At 39.7% G+C, this 14,862-nt stretch overlaps 1 protein-coding gene across 1 annotated transcript in view; it reads left to right on the top strand.

The window, feature by feature from the left end:
* The window catches only part of NEB (nebulin), a 105,443-nt gene that overhangs the window by 52,618 nt on the left and 37,963 nt on the right, over positions 1-14,862 (top strand). Inside the window, exons 87-110 of the mRNA XM_088168423.1 lie at positions 154-258; positions 710-814; positions 894-998; positions 1,481-1,588; positions 2,012-2,125; positions 2,564-2,761; positions 3,563-3,667; positions 3,952-4,056; positions 4,320-4,427; positions 4,699-4,806; positions 5,973-6,080; positions 6,582-6,686; positions 6,776-6,880; positions 7,056-7,154; positions 7,331-7,441; positions 7,605-7,709; positions 7,923-8,027; positions 8,318-8,422; positions 9,532-9,636; positions 9,909-10,013; positions 10,497-10,601; positions 10,827-10,931; positions 13,160-13,264; positions 14,738-14,842. Of these exons, the coding sequence (XP_088024549.1) occupies positions 154-258; positions 710-814; positions 894-998; positions 1,481-1,588; positions 2,012-2,125; positions 2,564-2,761; positions 3,563-3,667; positions 3,952-4,056; positions 4,320-4,427; positions 4,699-4,806; positions 5,973-6,080; positions 6,582-6,686; positions 6,776-6,880; positions 7,056-7,154; positions 7,331-7,441; positions 7,605-7,709; positions 7,923-8,027; positions 8,318-8,422; positions 9,532-9,636; positions 9,909-10,013; positions 10,497-10,601; positions 10,827-10,931; positions 13,160-13,264; positions 14,738-14,842 (2,634 nt within the window). The remainder of the gene's footprint in view (positions 1-153; positions 259-709; positions 815-893; positions 999-1,480; positions 1,589-2,011; positions 2,126-2,563; positions 2,762-3,562; positions 3,668-3,951; positions 4,057-4,319; positions 4,428-4,698; positions 4,807-5,972; positions 6,081-6,581; positions 6,687-6,775; positions 6,881-7,055; positions 7,155-7,330; positions 7,442-7,604; positions 7,710-7,922; positions 8,028-8,317; positions 8,423-9,531; positions 9,637-9,908; positions 10,014-10,496; positions 10,602-10,826; positions 10,932-13,159; positions 13,265-14,737; positions 14,843-14,862) is intronic.

The following is a 14,862-nucleotide window of genomic DNA, read 5'->3' as shown; positions in this document are numbered from 1 at the left end:
CAGCCAGTGGTGTCTCAGCTTGGGCCAACCAACCTTCCCAAGAAAATCTGAGCATGTGTTAATTGCCTGGCTTAATAGGATGCAGAATTCCTTGGTTTAATTGGCAGAAGGCAAATTTCTTCCTAACCTAATGCTCTGTTCACTTCCATGTAGAATGTGTATAAAGATGACTTAAATTGGCTGAAGGGACTTGGGTGTTACGTCTGGGATACTCCACAAATCATACAGGCTAAGAAATCCTATGACCTGCAGAGCCAGGTAAGTTTTCTTTAAATAACTAAATATTTATGTGTTTTTTCTTCCATTTATGATTCAATGGGGTTGACATGTCCATAGTTCAGAGCAGACTGAAGTAATTCCTGTTACATCAGAAATATTTTGTTTAAACTGTGAAAATGCAGTCATGGAGTTACTTCTGTAAAGACATCACATGTGTTATGGGAGGAGGAGAAAACTTAGGAGAGTATAAAGACAGCTGTGTGTATAAATTTTATTCTATTTTTATTTTTTTAATTGTATTTTTTATCTTAGTTCATACTGACTGTATACTAAGTATTTCTATTTTATGGCTTATCACTTTCAGAGTTGATCTTAACTGAGCTGTAATCTTTGATTTCAGCTGTCCAGATGTGATTTTAAAGGCAGCTGGCAAGAGATTTCCAGGTCATTTTCAACACTAACGAGTGTTTTGTTGGTTTTGTGTCCTTAGATAAAATACACCTCTGCAGGGAAGGAGAACTTGCAGAATTTCAGCGTGGTTACAGACACCCCTGTCTATGTGACTGCTCTGCAAAGTGCTGCCAACGCCAGTGAGGTGAATCCCCACCTTTTCTGCTCAGGATTGTCCTTCTGAGCATTGAAACAATTCACTAAACCCAGCTTTCATCTTCCAGGTGAAATACAAGGAGGAATTCCACAAAACTAAGGACAAGTACACAACTGTGACTGAGACAGTGGATTCAGAAAGAGTTCAGAATTTGAAACATCTCTATAGTGATGTAAGTGTTTATACACTTTTTTTTTTTTAATCTTAAAGAACTTTAATGAGGGATTTTTGTTTTTATTTCTGTTTGTTCACTCTGTTTGAAGATAAACATCCAAACCAGGAGCTTCTCAAAGCCAGTGCTGGTCCTCTGCACTGCTTGTGCTTGGAGGAGATGTTGTATTTCAGGCAAGGGCCATATTTTCCAACTGTAATCCCAGTCTTGGCAAAATACTTGGATTACTAAGTAGATTCCCTTAATAAAATTACACCTTAACAAAATTAAAACCTCATATGAGAACAGACATGAATAGTTAGAAAGGATTTTTATCATCTTTTGCATGCACTTGACCTTAAGTATCACATAATATCTTCTTTACAATAATTTACTATGTGGTATCTAAATAAAAGCAAAAGGGCTTTTGATTTCTATTGGTTGTTGGTAATTATTTACAAGAATTAATTTTCCACTCACACAAACTTTCTATTTCCCCACAGAACCTCTACAAGAAGGCCTGGGATAAAGTGAAGGCCACCAGTTATGCACTGCCCTCGGATTCTGTAGCCTTGGCACGAGCCAAAGAACTGAAGCACAATGCAAGCATTGTAAGTGAATTAAATTCTTTATTTTTTTAAATCAGACCATCAATTCTAACAATTAAATACTTCATGCCTTGCATCTACTATAGATAGAAATGTTTTTAAACATCTTTTGCTTGACTCAAGTTGGAATTAAGAGAGATCACTCCACAGATCTCTTCAAATGAAACAGCTGGAACAATACATAAGTGCCTTATTCTACATCTGTTTATTTTATAAGTCCTCTAGTCAGCTGTTGTTTTACAACCTGATTGTTATGCTGTGCTTTCTTTGCCATTTAAGACAGAACACAAAACTGAAATCCTACTTTAAAGCCTTTCTTTACTTGTTAGTCTCAACTTTTTTGCTTAATGATGATGAATTTTGTTCCAAAACCACAACAAACTCGTTGGAGTCAGTTAATTGCTGCATTTCTTTGCTTGTGCTCAGGTCAAATACCGTGAGGAGTATGACAAGTTCAAAGCCCTGTACACCATCCCCAGAGGTGTTGAGGATGATCCCAATACTGAAAGGTGCCTCAGAGTTGGGAAGCTCAACCTTGATGTAAGTGTTGGCTCTGAGGGTGTGTTTTCCTGATAAAGCCATGCTTGTCTCAGAAGCAGCCACTCAAAGAATCCCTGTGCCTCCATGCTGACATCCCATTCCCCAGGCAGTATTTGCTAAATTCTAGAATGCAACCATGAATTTAAGTTTTAACTCAATTGCTGCATTGCCTCCATGGCCAAACCTTTAGTGGAATACAGGTGAAATCATCCTCTGCCTCCTTTTACCTCATCAGCTCAATGAAAATTGAACAATTCCCATTTTACCTGCCTTGTCGAGGTTCTGCAGATTATTTTTAGAGCAGGCCAGATGTAAATTTTAGTCAGATCCAAAGCGATCGCTCTCCCACTGCCACCCCATGAAAGCAGCCGTGATTTCCTCCAAACTGATCACCAGCTCATGCCTCAGCTTTATTAAAACGTGGCCGTAACTCCGCAGCGCCTGTACAAAGAAGCCTACGAGAAGACCAAAGCCAAGGTGCACATTGTGCCAGACATGGTGGACATCATCTCAGCCAAGGACGCCCAGAAGAAGATCAGCGAGGTCGATTATCGCACGCGGCTCCACGAGTGGCTGTGCCTGCCAGACCTGCAGGTCAACACCCACGTGCGGAGAGTCACCGACCAAGTCAGCGATGTAAGTGCCCAAATCTCTTCTTCCTGGCTCACTTTTGAGAGCATTCCCTCGTTTGTGCTCTGCTGGAGGAAATGACGTGGCAGAAATGACGTGGCAGAAATGACGCTGCCACCAAGCTGAAGTTGCCGCTTCGTTTTTATGACACGTGGTAATAAATGGGTCGTTGAGATGGGGCTTAGTTGAATAGAATCAGAAAATCCCAGGATGGTTTGGGTTGGAAAGGATCTCCAAGCTCATCCAGTTTCATTCCCTGCCATGGGACACCTTCCACTCTCCCAGGTTGCTCCAAGTCACATCCAACCTGGCCTTGGACACTTCCAGGGATGGTGAATCTACAACCTCTGTGCAACAATTTCAATAATTTCAGTGTTAATAATGCAGGCATTTGGGTCATAACATGACAGTTCTACCCTGCCTGTAAATTGTCCTTTATTTGGTTGCATGAGGTATAGAAACTTTGGAAATCTGAGAAAATCCTGGTTGGACAAAACTTCTACACAGTTGTCTTGAGCAGGTCAGCCCAGGAGTAAGATCTGGCAGTAAATCAGTGCCCAGTAGGATGTGCAGGTAGTTTTTAAAAAAAAAAACATTGGGTTTTTAATGTGTTGCCCAAATTGAAGGAAATAGAACAAAAATTATTTAAATCCCACAAGGAATTATTTTGATTTTCTCAAACAAAAAAAAAATCAAAGCAGTAGAAACCTTCCTTGCCATCATTTGACAGTTGTGTTTTGGAGTGATTTAGAAATAATGGATCAGACCTTGATGGGATTCTTAGAGGTTCCTTCTCTGCTTCCTTAGGTGATCTACAAGGATGATCTGAACTGGCTGAAAGGCATTGGCTGCTTTGTCTGGGACACCCCTGAAATCCTCCATGCCAAGCAAGCCTATGACCTCCGCAGCGATGTGAGTGGATAACTCTGGGTTTGCTTCTTAATCTTCTTTTTTCACTCCACTGTGGCTTTATTCCACTCCAGGTATAGTCTGGAAAATGTTATTTTTCTTTCTTGATTGAAGGAGTCATTAAATAACAAGCCATAGTTCTGATATACTTTCAGTTTCAATGGTGGCTCACTAATAAAATAGCTCAGTGATGAAATAAATAGTAAGAATAGTAAATATGAAAATACAATAAATGAAATTAACAATTGCTAGCATTACTAATTAGAGCTCTTGCTTTCTCTCTGCAGATTAAGTACAAATCTAAGGCAGAAAAAATGAAGAGTGACTTCACTGTGGTCACAGACACTCCTGTCTATGTCCAGAATGTGATCAGTGCCTTGAATTTAAGTGAGGTTGGTGTTTCTCTTACCCTCTAGCCAATATTGCAAATGCTGTAACCTCACCAGGTTTAGAAGTAGGACTTTTAATATGTTTTTAATAATTTAATTTTAATCATTGTTGGTTATCTACACCTCATTGTAGACGCAATCACTAAAATCATTAATTGCCTGAAGCCAAAACATTTTAATCCAGTTTTTTAGGAACAATTCCCATTGTATGCAAACAAAACATTCTGTGAGGGAATGTGACAATTATGACCCTTTCTCTTTCCCAGGCTATCTATCGTGGTGATTACAAGAAGAATGTCCAAGGCAAGATGATCTCTACTGATAAAACAGTGGATTTGGAGAGGGCATACAATGCAAACAAAATACAGAGTGAGGTAAGTACAAAACTTTGGGCTCCACAGAGTTTGTGATGCTGAAAACCCAAATTGTCTGGTTTTAGCTTTTCAGGTGAAGCTGCATGCCACTGCTCTGAAATGAAAATGGAGAAATGTCCTCATTTGAGCTATAAAAATTGATTTTAATCCATTTTCCTCTCAAACATGGGGGAAATCTTTTGCCAGTTGTGATGGAGAGATTTCCGAGATTGAGGATTTCCCCTGCAGTGTTGCTGGCAGTTGTACAAAGTCTCTCTCTCTTCTCTTGCAGAATTTGTATCGCTGGGCTGGTGTGAATGCTCTGCCCACTGGGTACAGCCTTCCCACGGACACCCCCAACTTCCAGCATGCCAAACACGTCCAGCACATCGGCAGTGATGTAAGTCAGGGACTGAATCCTTCTGCACCATGGCAGTTGTCTTGGTTTGAAAGATGGGTGTCTGCTAAGGAAGGCAGGAGCCTCTCTTGAAATGGGCAATGTAAACCCACACCCTCTAAATTGTTAAAATTTTGAAATTAAGAGGCTCTCAGGTAAAAATATGGGAATAGGAATAACAGTTCTTTACTAGGAAAAATTAAAGTAGAAGTACAGTATTACAAAAAACAATCCCAAAGCAGTGTCAGAGTGAGAATCCAATCTGACACTCTGTCAGTCACTCAGGGTTGGTGCAGTCCCATTCCATGGTGGCTGCATCCTCCTGCAGTGACAGATGTGGTTCTGCTGGAGCAGGGCTCCTGCACAAGGTGCAGTTTTCCTCCAAAGCTGCAGGGATGATGTGCAAGGCTCTGGTTTTCCTCTGGGATGCAGTGGGAAAAGGCTGCTCTGCTGTTCCAAATCTCCCCTTTGATCTGGGTAGGAAATGCTCGGCTCCTGCCCTGGCTGGAGCATCTCCCAATGGGATGATGGAATTTGATCAGCCCTGCCCTGGGACTGCATGGCCATGAACAGGAGAGATCTCCTGGAGGGAGGATGGGCTGTGGGCAAGAGAAAGATCCAAAGCCCAGCTGGTTTAACAGCTGAGCCATGAACAGGAGAGATCCCTTTGGAGATAAAGATCCAAAGCCCAGCTGGTTTAACAGCTGAGCCATGAACAGGAGAGATCCCTTTGGAGAGAAAGATCCAAAGCCCAGCTGGTTTAACAGCTGAGCCATGAACAGGAGAGATCCCTTTGGAGAGAAAGATCCAAAGCCCAGCTGGTTTAACAGCTGGGGATAAAACACACACTGCTGGGCACATCCTATGACAGGCAGTCCCAGATAAGGGACTCTCAGTTTGGGCCTTTACTATCAAAATACAAATTTCCTCAGCATTATGCAAATACCTTATTAGATGCAAGAAAAATTTATTGTATGAATAATTTTGGATCATATGATAAAGGGAGAAATCATTATGATGCATGGTCTATTTAACTCTGATACAACTACATCTCACTTGTTTATCTCTAAAAATCTGTCTCTTTATACAGCATGAATTGCTGCCAGAGCTGCAGTGTAGACAGAATCATAATCAAATTTAGCTTCTGTGTGTTTTTGTACTTCTTATAGCTGAAATATAAAGAAGCCTATGAACACATGAAAGCCAAGGGCTACACTCTGGGACCTAAAGATGTTTGCTTTGAAAATGTGAGGAAAGTCAATCAAGCCATTAACGAGGTACAGTAAATATATGTATTTGCTTTCAGTTGGATTTGCAGTGCCCAAAATGTGCATAATGAGAGAACATTGACTGGCTAGTTGTAGAATCCCTCTTCTTTGAGGCTTTTAAAATTATTTAGAGAAGTATCCATCAAGAATGGTGAGGGATCATTGATCCAGGCTGAAACTGTTACCATAATATAAAATTGCAGCCTAATTTTATTAGCTGTGATTAAAGTTGAATAGAAATTACTGTATCTGTATAAAATGGGGTTACAATAGTTTTAGGTTTTATATATATTTACTCACTTCTTTGATCATTGGCTTCAATAGCATGGAAATTAAATAAATGATTTTAGGATTAGAATCTGAGATTTCCAGAATTTATCGAAAACAATGAATGGAAAATCTTTGCCTGGGTACAAAATAAGTAATTTGTGTAAGAAGTGCTTACGCTGTGCTGAACTTCTTTGCCGTTTCAAGGTTTTAAATGCAGAATGTTTTTTTCTCTTCTGACAGAGGCTGTACAGAGCAACATACCACAAGAACAAGGACAAGATCCACACCACGCCTGACACTCCTCAAATCCGCCAAGTCAGAGCCACCCAGGAGGCTGTCAGCGATGTAGGTGCCTCCCTAACAGAACAACTGAAGGAGCTGAGATGATTCCCTGCCCAAACACGTGAAATGCTCTTCTCTTCCTTCTTTTCCAGCTCATCTACAAGTCAGATTTCTTCAAGATGCAGGGCCACCTGATCTCCCTGCCCTACACCCCTCACGTGCTGCACTGTCGCTACGTTGGGGACATCACCAGCGATGTAAGCAGCTGCTGGGGGCTCCTAAACCTCTCTGCCCACAGTGGGATGGGGTTTCTCTCACTCCCTTCCTATTCTGGAACAAAAAAAAACAAAAAAAACGCTTTCTCTCTGCGTTTAACGCCTGCTGATTGAAGTTATCCCAAAGGTTGACTGTTGATTTGAATTTCTTTCATAGAATAAATACAAGGAGGACCTGAGGTGGTTGAAGGGCTTGGGTTGTTTCCTGTATGACACTCCTGACATGGTCCGTGCCCGCGAGCTCCGGAAGCTCTGGGTAAGATTTTTCCTCTGGGAACTGAGCGTGACAACAATGGATTTATTCCTGTGCATGCAGGAAGAGGAGCACAGCAAAATGAGAGAATTTCGTGCTGTGCAGCCAATTCCTTGTTTCAAAGCACTATAGGGTTGCACTGTAAAATTTCCTTTATTAATACTTCTTTTCCTTTCCAGTCTAACTATATCTACACAAGTTCTGCCAAGAAAATGTGGCCTCAAGTCAAGGTGGTGTTGGATACTCCTGGATACAGAGCAGTGCAGGAATTAAAAACCCATCTGAGTGAGGTAAATTCTGTTTTTTCTGCACAATTTTGTAGCTGTAATTAACCCCTCCCTGTGTTTTTTTTTTTTTCACTGGAATAGATGAGATGTTATAATAACAAAGCTGTGATTGTGCAGCTTCTAAATAATAACAGAAGAAATAATTCCTGGACCTGTGTTTTTCCAGCTGGTTTACAGAGCTGCTGGCAATGAGCTGAAGACAAAATACACCTCTGTCCTTGATACACCTGACTTCATAAGAGCCAAGACAGGACAAAAAATACAGAGCCAGGTGAAAAAATTATGCTGATATAAAAATCAATCAGGGGATCCTTCTTAATATGTTGTTAAAGTACAGGAAAAGCTTTCCAGGCCGTTTTGAAGCAAAGTAGGGTTCCGAGAAATTGGTGGTTTTGTTTATACTGTGAATTTACAGCTGTTTTTCAGAGAGATAAGATGGAATGTAGTAGAATGTGATTTTTAAAATATTTTCTTCTTGCTTCAGTACTTGTATGTGGAACTTGCCACAAAGGAGAGACCCCACCATCATGCTGATGGTCAGACTCAAGCCTTTACACATGCCAGGAATGTCAAGGACATGATCAGTGAGGTAAAATCTTGTTTTCTAATTTGCTGCCACTTTGCTGAACTCTTTAGAAGTTTTATTTCTAATTTTAGTGGTAATTTCAAGGCTCAAATCCGTTTAGCTTTCATTTCTTTTAATCCCTCTTATACTTAAGTTTGACATTTCCTTTGCAAGTTCTAGTAAAATAAAACATTCCGAAAATGTTTTAGAATTTTATAAAACGAGGGTTTTTTTTGCAGATAGGCTTTTTTTTGCAGATAGGCAAATACTTCTAAAATTGCAAGATGACTCTTCCGTTTTGCTGTCTCTCTTAGAAAAAATACAAAACGCAGTATGAGAAGATGAAGGACAAATACACCCCTGTCCCTGACACCCCAGTGCTGATCAGAGCCAAGAGAGCCTACCTGAATGCCAGTGATGTGAGTACTCCAGGAGCACCCACTGCTGCTTTTCCTTGGATTCTCTGTGAAAAGAACAGGAAAAAGATCAGTGGGGAATACACATGAAAAGCACAGAATATCTCAGTGCCCCATCAACAAAGCCCCCTTATTTGCATGTCCATTTCCTTTTGAAATTAGGAACATTATTTAGTTTTGATTTGATTCCACTGCAATGCTTTTTTTCTTTTCCAGTTTTCATAATTCATCTTCATTTCCCTTTTGCACTCAAGTGTGGCCTTACAACAAAGTAAAATCAGATTTAAAATAATTTGTTTCCACATCAAGTCTCTAAATAGAGCAGACTGGAGTGAAGTGATTGATGCTGGGGCCAGGACAGAATAACTTTGATCAGCTTTTTCATCTCAGTTTTGTGTTAGAAATAAACTGCCCTGTCACTGGGAATGTGTTCATTTTTTAATTCAGAAGTAGATTAGAGAGAAAAATTACCTGAGCTGCTGCACAGGAGGTTGTTAAGGTGAAATTGATTTTTTCAGGCGTGGAATAGTTATTTGTGATTTAAGGCAATTTAAAAAATGCTCATTTGTGAGAGCTTTTCCATATATTTCAGAACCAGCAGGATGTGAAATGACATGTGCAGGGCTGATGCTTTGTTCTAGGGTTTATTTAATCTTCCTGCTCTAAGAGTGATTTTTAAATATGCCAAGGAGCATCCCAGCTCTTCTGCAGGAAGGAATTTCTCCTCTGAGAAAGTCTTTCTCCATAGACTGGGATGATCTTCCTGCTTTCTCCTAGAGGAGGGCAGGGAAGAAGGAATAAATAGATTTTTGTGCCAGAAGAGACACCTGTGCTATCCTAGAGAGCACTCCTTTAATGCAGGGATGTTTTTTCCTCAGTCTGAAAGTGACTTGGGTGAAATTCTCTGTAATTTTCACCGCAAGTCTCAGTGAAATTACAACTGATTGTAGGAAATTGCAGCTTCCAAAAATTCCTCAGGGCTTACACTGGGATGTCAGACAGCAACACATCCCTGGATATCATTCCTGAGAAGTGAGAATTGGAACTGAAACAATTCCTGGCACATTAATCCCTTCTTTTGTGTTTGTTTTTTTTTTTTTTTTACTTCCCAGCTGCGCTACAAAGAAACCTTTGAGAACACCAAGGGCAAATACCACACAGTGAAGGATGCTCTGGACATTGTCTACCACAGGAAGGTCACTGATGACATCAGCAGTGTATGTACAACATCTTCAATCCTTAATAACCTAAAATAGGCCTTTTAGCCTTCTGTTCCATTTCAATATGTCAAATAATTAGGAAAATATCAGCATTATCAGGGTTGATTTCTTTCTTTCTCTGGAATATTGGTTGCTGTCGATGTTACAAGTTAATCTCATTTCCACTCTTTTAGTTCTGCTGTTTCCAGGGGACAAAAAAAATTGAACTTTTATGTGGTTTGGAGCGTTTTCTTCAATTGTCTTACTTAATTCTTCCATTTTCTCTGTAGATCAAATATAAAGAGAATTACATGAGCCAGTTGGGAATCTGGAGATCCATCCCAGACCGCCCTGAGCACTTCCACCACCGCCTGGTCACAGATGCCATCAGTGATGTGAGTTCCAGCAGCTCCTGCATGGAGAAAAGTCCTTTCCAAAACCAATCCAAGCCTCCTTTCTCCACAAAGGGAAAGCAGCTGAAATTTTTCAGTGATTTACAATTTGCCCTGGCAGAATTTGCCCTCAGTTCTGGCAACTGAGAGAATCTGGTGGCTAAAGCTGCAGCACATCCCCTTGCCAAATTAACAATCTTAATTAATTTCGGTTGTATTTGCTTAGATTTGTTTAGCCCTGTAACAGCCTTTAATTGTACATTTCTGTACATACACAATGACACCTGTACATTATTTTTAATTCACACAGGAACTCCAACAGCTAATGATGGAATATTTGTGTGAATAAACTGAGTCCATCACAGAAACAGGAGAAACTAATTTATTTAATCATGGATGTAACTGTCTTTGCCACACCTCGTGCTGAGGTTCATTTCAGCACTGATTATCTGCTTAAAACTGACTTTTTTTACTTCTTTTCTAAAGGTTAAATACAAGGAGGACCTGGAATGGCTCAAAGGCACTGGCTGCTATGTGTGGGATACTCCAAGTTTTGTCCTGGCAGAGAAGAACAAAGTGCTCTACAGTGGGGTGAGTGAAACACTCTGAGTTGTTGCTGAATATTTTTGGACATTTGCTGTCCATTAACAACGATTTGCTGTTGGTAGAAAAGTTAAACTCACAAATGCAATAACTCCACCACTTTTTTTTTTTTTTTTTGCCACAAGTTCTCTCTAAAATCATGTTTTCATTGCTTTACCCTTCTTTGGACTAACGTGAGCTGGGTTTTGTGTTTTTGCTTTTCTTTGGCTCCAGTGTAAGTACAAGGAGAATTTTGAGAAGACCAAGTCCAAGTTCAAGTACGTGGCTGACTCTCCAAGCAATGAACATTTTAAATATGCAACTCAGCTGATGGATGGGGTAAGTAAAGATTTCTGTAGGCTCAGGCTTAAGTAGTTGATCTGTGAGTAAATACAGAGTTGGAGGTTGTCCTTCCTTATAATCAGGCTTAAAGATTTTTTAAGATCAGAATGAAGTCATGAAAAACAAGATTGTTGTTTTTCTGAGTTTTAGGACAGAACAGGTTTGCAGAGCCCAGGAAGTGAAATCCCCACCCCTGTTCATTAATTTTTCATGGCAAAGGAACTTTTCCTTTGCTGACTTAAATAATGCTGCTGGTACAGTGACCCTGGGTGTTGTTTTCCATCTCAAAAACTTGTGGAGAGAATTCCAATTGCTCTCCTAGAACATTGATAAAATTTTTATTGGTGGTAGGAAGACAGAGTTATATCTGAAATTGCCACAGCTCGTTTAATTTCAGTGATTTTGCCTGGAATTTTCCCACTCTACAAATCAACTTTTTCTTATTTTCCTCCTGTAGTGCTAAAGAAACAATTGACACAACCTAATAATTAATGAACACCCCTGGGTTTAAAATTGAAATCACTCCTGGAATTTGTAGGATTAGTGCTCTACACCCCAGGACAAATTCCATGGAAAACATCATGTCCAGAGTTGGAATAGCACATCAAAATCTGATGTTTTTCATTAAAGAAGCAGATATTTAGGTTTATATCTTAATATTTCATTTTTTTCCACCAGCCATTGTGTTTCATCATTACCTGTCAGTAAGTTTAGTACTGTATTACCTGCTCTAGCTAAGAAAAGCTGTTTCACAACAAACACCAGAATTTTTGTGAAGATTGTTCAGTCTTATTTTTGTTCATAGAGCAAATAAGGAAAAAATGAATATCAGAATGGGTCAAATTTTATCAATGGGAGCTCCATAGATTGAAATGAACTTGCCTAAATATCTTCTGTTATATAAGTGATGCTTTTTTTTTTTTTTTTTAATAACATCTCATTGTGTTCTCTTTGGACTCAGCTCAGGATTCTGCAACACAGGGTTGCTTCTGCAGTTACTTTTCATGAAGAAATTCAGACATAAAATTGCTTATTGAAGGGATGGAATAGAGACATCCTTAAACTGTAGGCCTTCCAGAGGCAATTTAGAAATGCATTTAGCATTTGGAAATATTCTCCCTTTTTTTTTCTTTTCTTTTTTCTTTTTTTTTTTTTTTTTTTTTTTTTTTTTTTTTTTTTTTGTGTTTGTTGTTTTTTTTTTTTTTTTTTAATTTGGTTGGTTGGTTGGTTGGTTTGGATGTTTTATGGGTTTTTTTGGTCTGGTTTGGTTTGGGTTTTTTGGGTTTTTGAGTTGAGGGGTGGGGGTTTTTTGTTGTTGTTTATTTGCTTTGTTGGGGTTTTTTTTTTGGTTTTGTAATTTTTTTTGTTGTGGGTTTTTTTGTTTGTTTGTTTGTTTTTGTGGGTTTTTTAAAAATATTGTTTTTATTTTTAATTAATTTTTCTCTTTTGGACACGACCTTCAACCCCAACCTTTAAAGAGGTTATACCAGTGATCTCTCTGTATCTTAACCCTCTCTTGTTACACTGTATTGTGCTATTCTGAGCAGAAATTATATAAAGCAGCCTATGAGAAGCTCAAAGATAGGTACAGCGTTATTGTGGATGACCCCAGGAATCTGCTGGCCAAGTGGGGCAGCACTCTGAGCAGTCAGGTACTGTGGGGGCACCTGGAGCAGCTCTGTGTGCCACCTTCACTCCAGCAGGGTCACAGCCCTGTGACACCGTGGTGTTTCTTCATCTGGTCACTCAACCTCCATCCTGCCACCCAAAAAGGAGCCACTTTTTGTGTGAGCTGCTCTGTCCATCTGTCCTGTATGTATTTCCATTATTGTGCATCAATAGGCATCAGGAATCCCGTCCTGAAGTCGCTGTTGAGGTGTTGAAAAAAATGAGGAATCAAGCATTGATTGTTTTATTACCTCTTTTCAAGTCTTCTTACTCATTTCTAGACAAAGCTACGAGCACATATTTGCCTTAAACTCTAATTTACTCTCATCTCCCCCCAAAAATTCATCATTTCCTTAACGTGAGAGCAGGAAAATTTGTTAATATTTAATCTTGGCAGTGCTAAATGTTCAGCTGTGAATTGTATGCACATGTGGATGAATACATACAGCACCTTGCCTAAATCTCTCCACTCTCCAAGTGCCTGGGATCTAGAGCTGTGTCATTGTTCATGTTGCTCATGAGTCTCTCTTGTCCTTGGTTGCCATTTGCATGGACAGAAAAGCTATAAATCCTTTGCCAAGATGCTCCTGCAGCAAGGATGCAATGAAATTCTGAGGCCAGATATGCTGACAGCACTCTACAACACATTCCTGTGGAGCCAGGTAATCCTGCAGAGCTCTGGGACACCTTAGATACCCACTGTAGCTGCTTGGACTTGGCATATTTACTGCTCCCTCTATTTCCATGGACTTCCCAAAGCTTCCTCCATGTGCTTAGTGCTGGCTGTGATAAAATAAAACAGAATATCTGAAATAGGATTTGCTCACTTGGACATAGCTCAGGCTGAGCTTGTCCTCATTTTCTCCTTTCATTATAAACGATTGGTATGGATTTCACATATTTGTATAAAAAAGCAATTTTTCATTAATTTCAGATATTGGATGTTAGCTCTTCCTGGTATTTCCCTAACCCAATTCTCATTCTGCCACTCTTTCTTGGCCTGGCCACTTTTGATAACCCCAGTTCCTTAATTCAGGAAGAACATGATGGATTTGCCAGGGAGATTCCAACATTTACCTCCCACTGTGCCCTGAATGGTGTCACACACAGAACAGTTATTTCTGCTCTGAAATCACAGCTGCTGGCAGCCAGCTCACCCTTTGCAGGGGGAAAAAATAATTCTTGATAGACTGGAAATGCAACAGTGGGAAACAATTCTGTCAGAGGGAATTGTAATTCTTTGTTATTGCCCGTGCCAATAGTGACAGTCTTCAGTAATGAATTACTGAAGGTCTTTCAGACATTTTTGTTCCATTTTTCTGTGGATTTCTATTCTTTCACTAAAAACTCCTTGCAGGTAACTGAGTATGTTTGAATTTAAAAAAAATAGAAGTGTCTGACCTGCATGTCCCCCCGAGTTCACTTCATGTTATCATTGATTATTTGTTCATCATTTTTCATATTTTGTCCGTCACAGTCCCATTTCAAATGCATGGTTTTATTTTCTGATAAAAGGTAGAGCATGAAAATCCTTTTTAAAAAAAATATCTCCTAACCTTTTCCAGCTGCCTTGAGGCTGCCTACAATGAATTCTCATCCTTGGTGAGCCTGTTCTCACTGAACTCTGTGAAAAAAGGTTTAGAAACCTGAGCAGGGCAAGGTGATCTTTAAGAAAATCATTACCAAGGCACAAATCCTGCTGCCAAAGCCTTGAAAATATCCTGGCATTGGGATCTATTTGGTCATGTTTTACATTTCTCTTCACTCTGATCACAGAATCATTAAGGTTGGAAAAGACCTCCAAGATCACCAAGTCCAAATTTCAACTGGATATGAATATTTAAAAATGAGATATTATCCGTTATGAAATTAAAAAATCTCTGGTCTGCAAGGATTGGGTTTTTTTAGCTCAGTCCTGGAGATTTTATCTCGAAATAACCATAAAATTGATCAGACAAACAAACAGGCAGCCTCCTTGGCAAGGATGGGCTTTGCAATTCAGCTCATGGTGCAAGTTCTGCTTTCTTTGGCTTCGTGGGAGGGTTTTGCAATTTTATCCAGGGGTATAACCTCACCTCTGGAAGAGGCTTTGTCCTGCTCTGTGTGACTAACTTCGAGCCTTTCCCCACGTCCAGATTCAGTACAAGAAGGACTATGAGAAGAAGAAAGACAAATACACCACAGTTCTGGATACTCCAGAATATTTAAGGACCACGAAGGTCAACAAACAGATCAGCGACGTAAGTGTGGATCCTTTGGG

Source organism: Sturnus vulgaris, chromosome 7 (genome assembly GCF_052056855.1).
Source record: "Sturnus vulgaris isolate bStuVul1 chromosome 7, bStuVul1.hap1, whole genome shotgun sequence".
Lineage (NCBI taxonomy): Eukaryota > Metazoa > Chordata > Aves > Passeriformes > Sturnidae > Sturnus > Sturnus vulgaris.
Note: the sequence above shows the minus strand (reverse complement) of the source record. Positions and strands in the feature narration are given on the sequence as shown.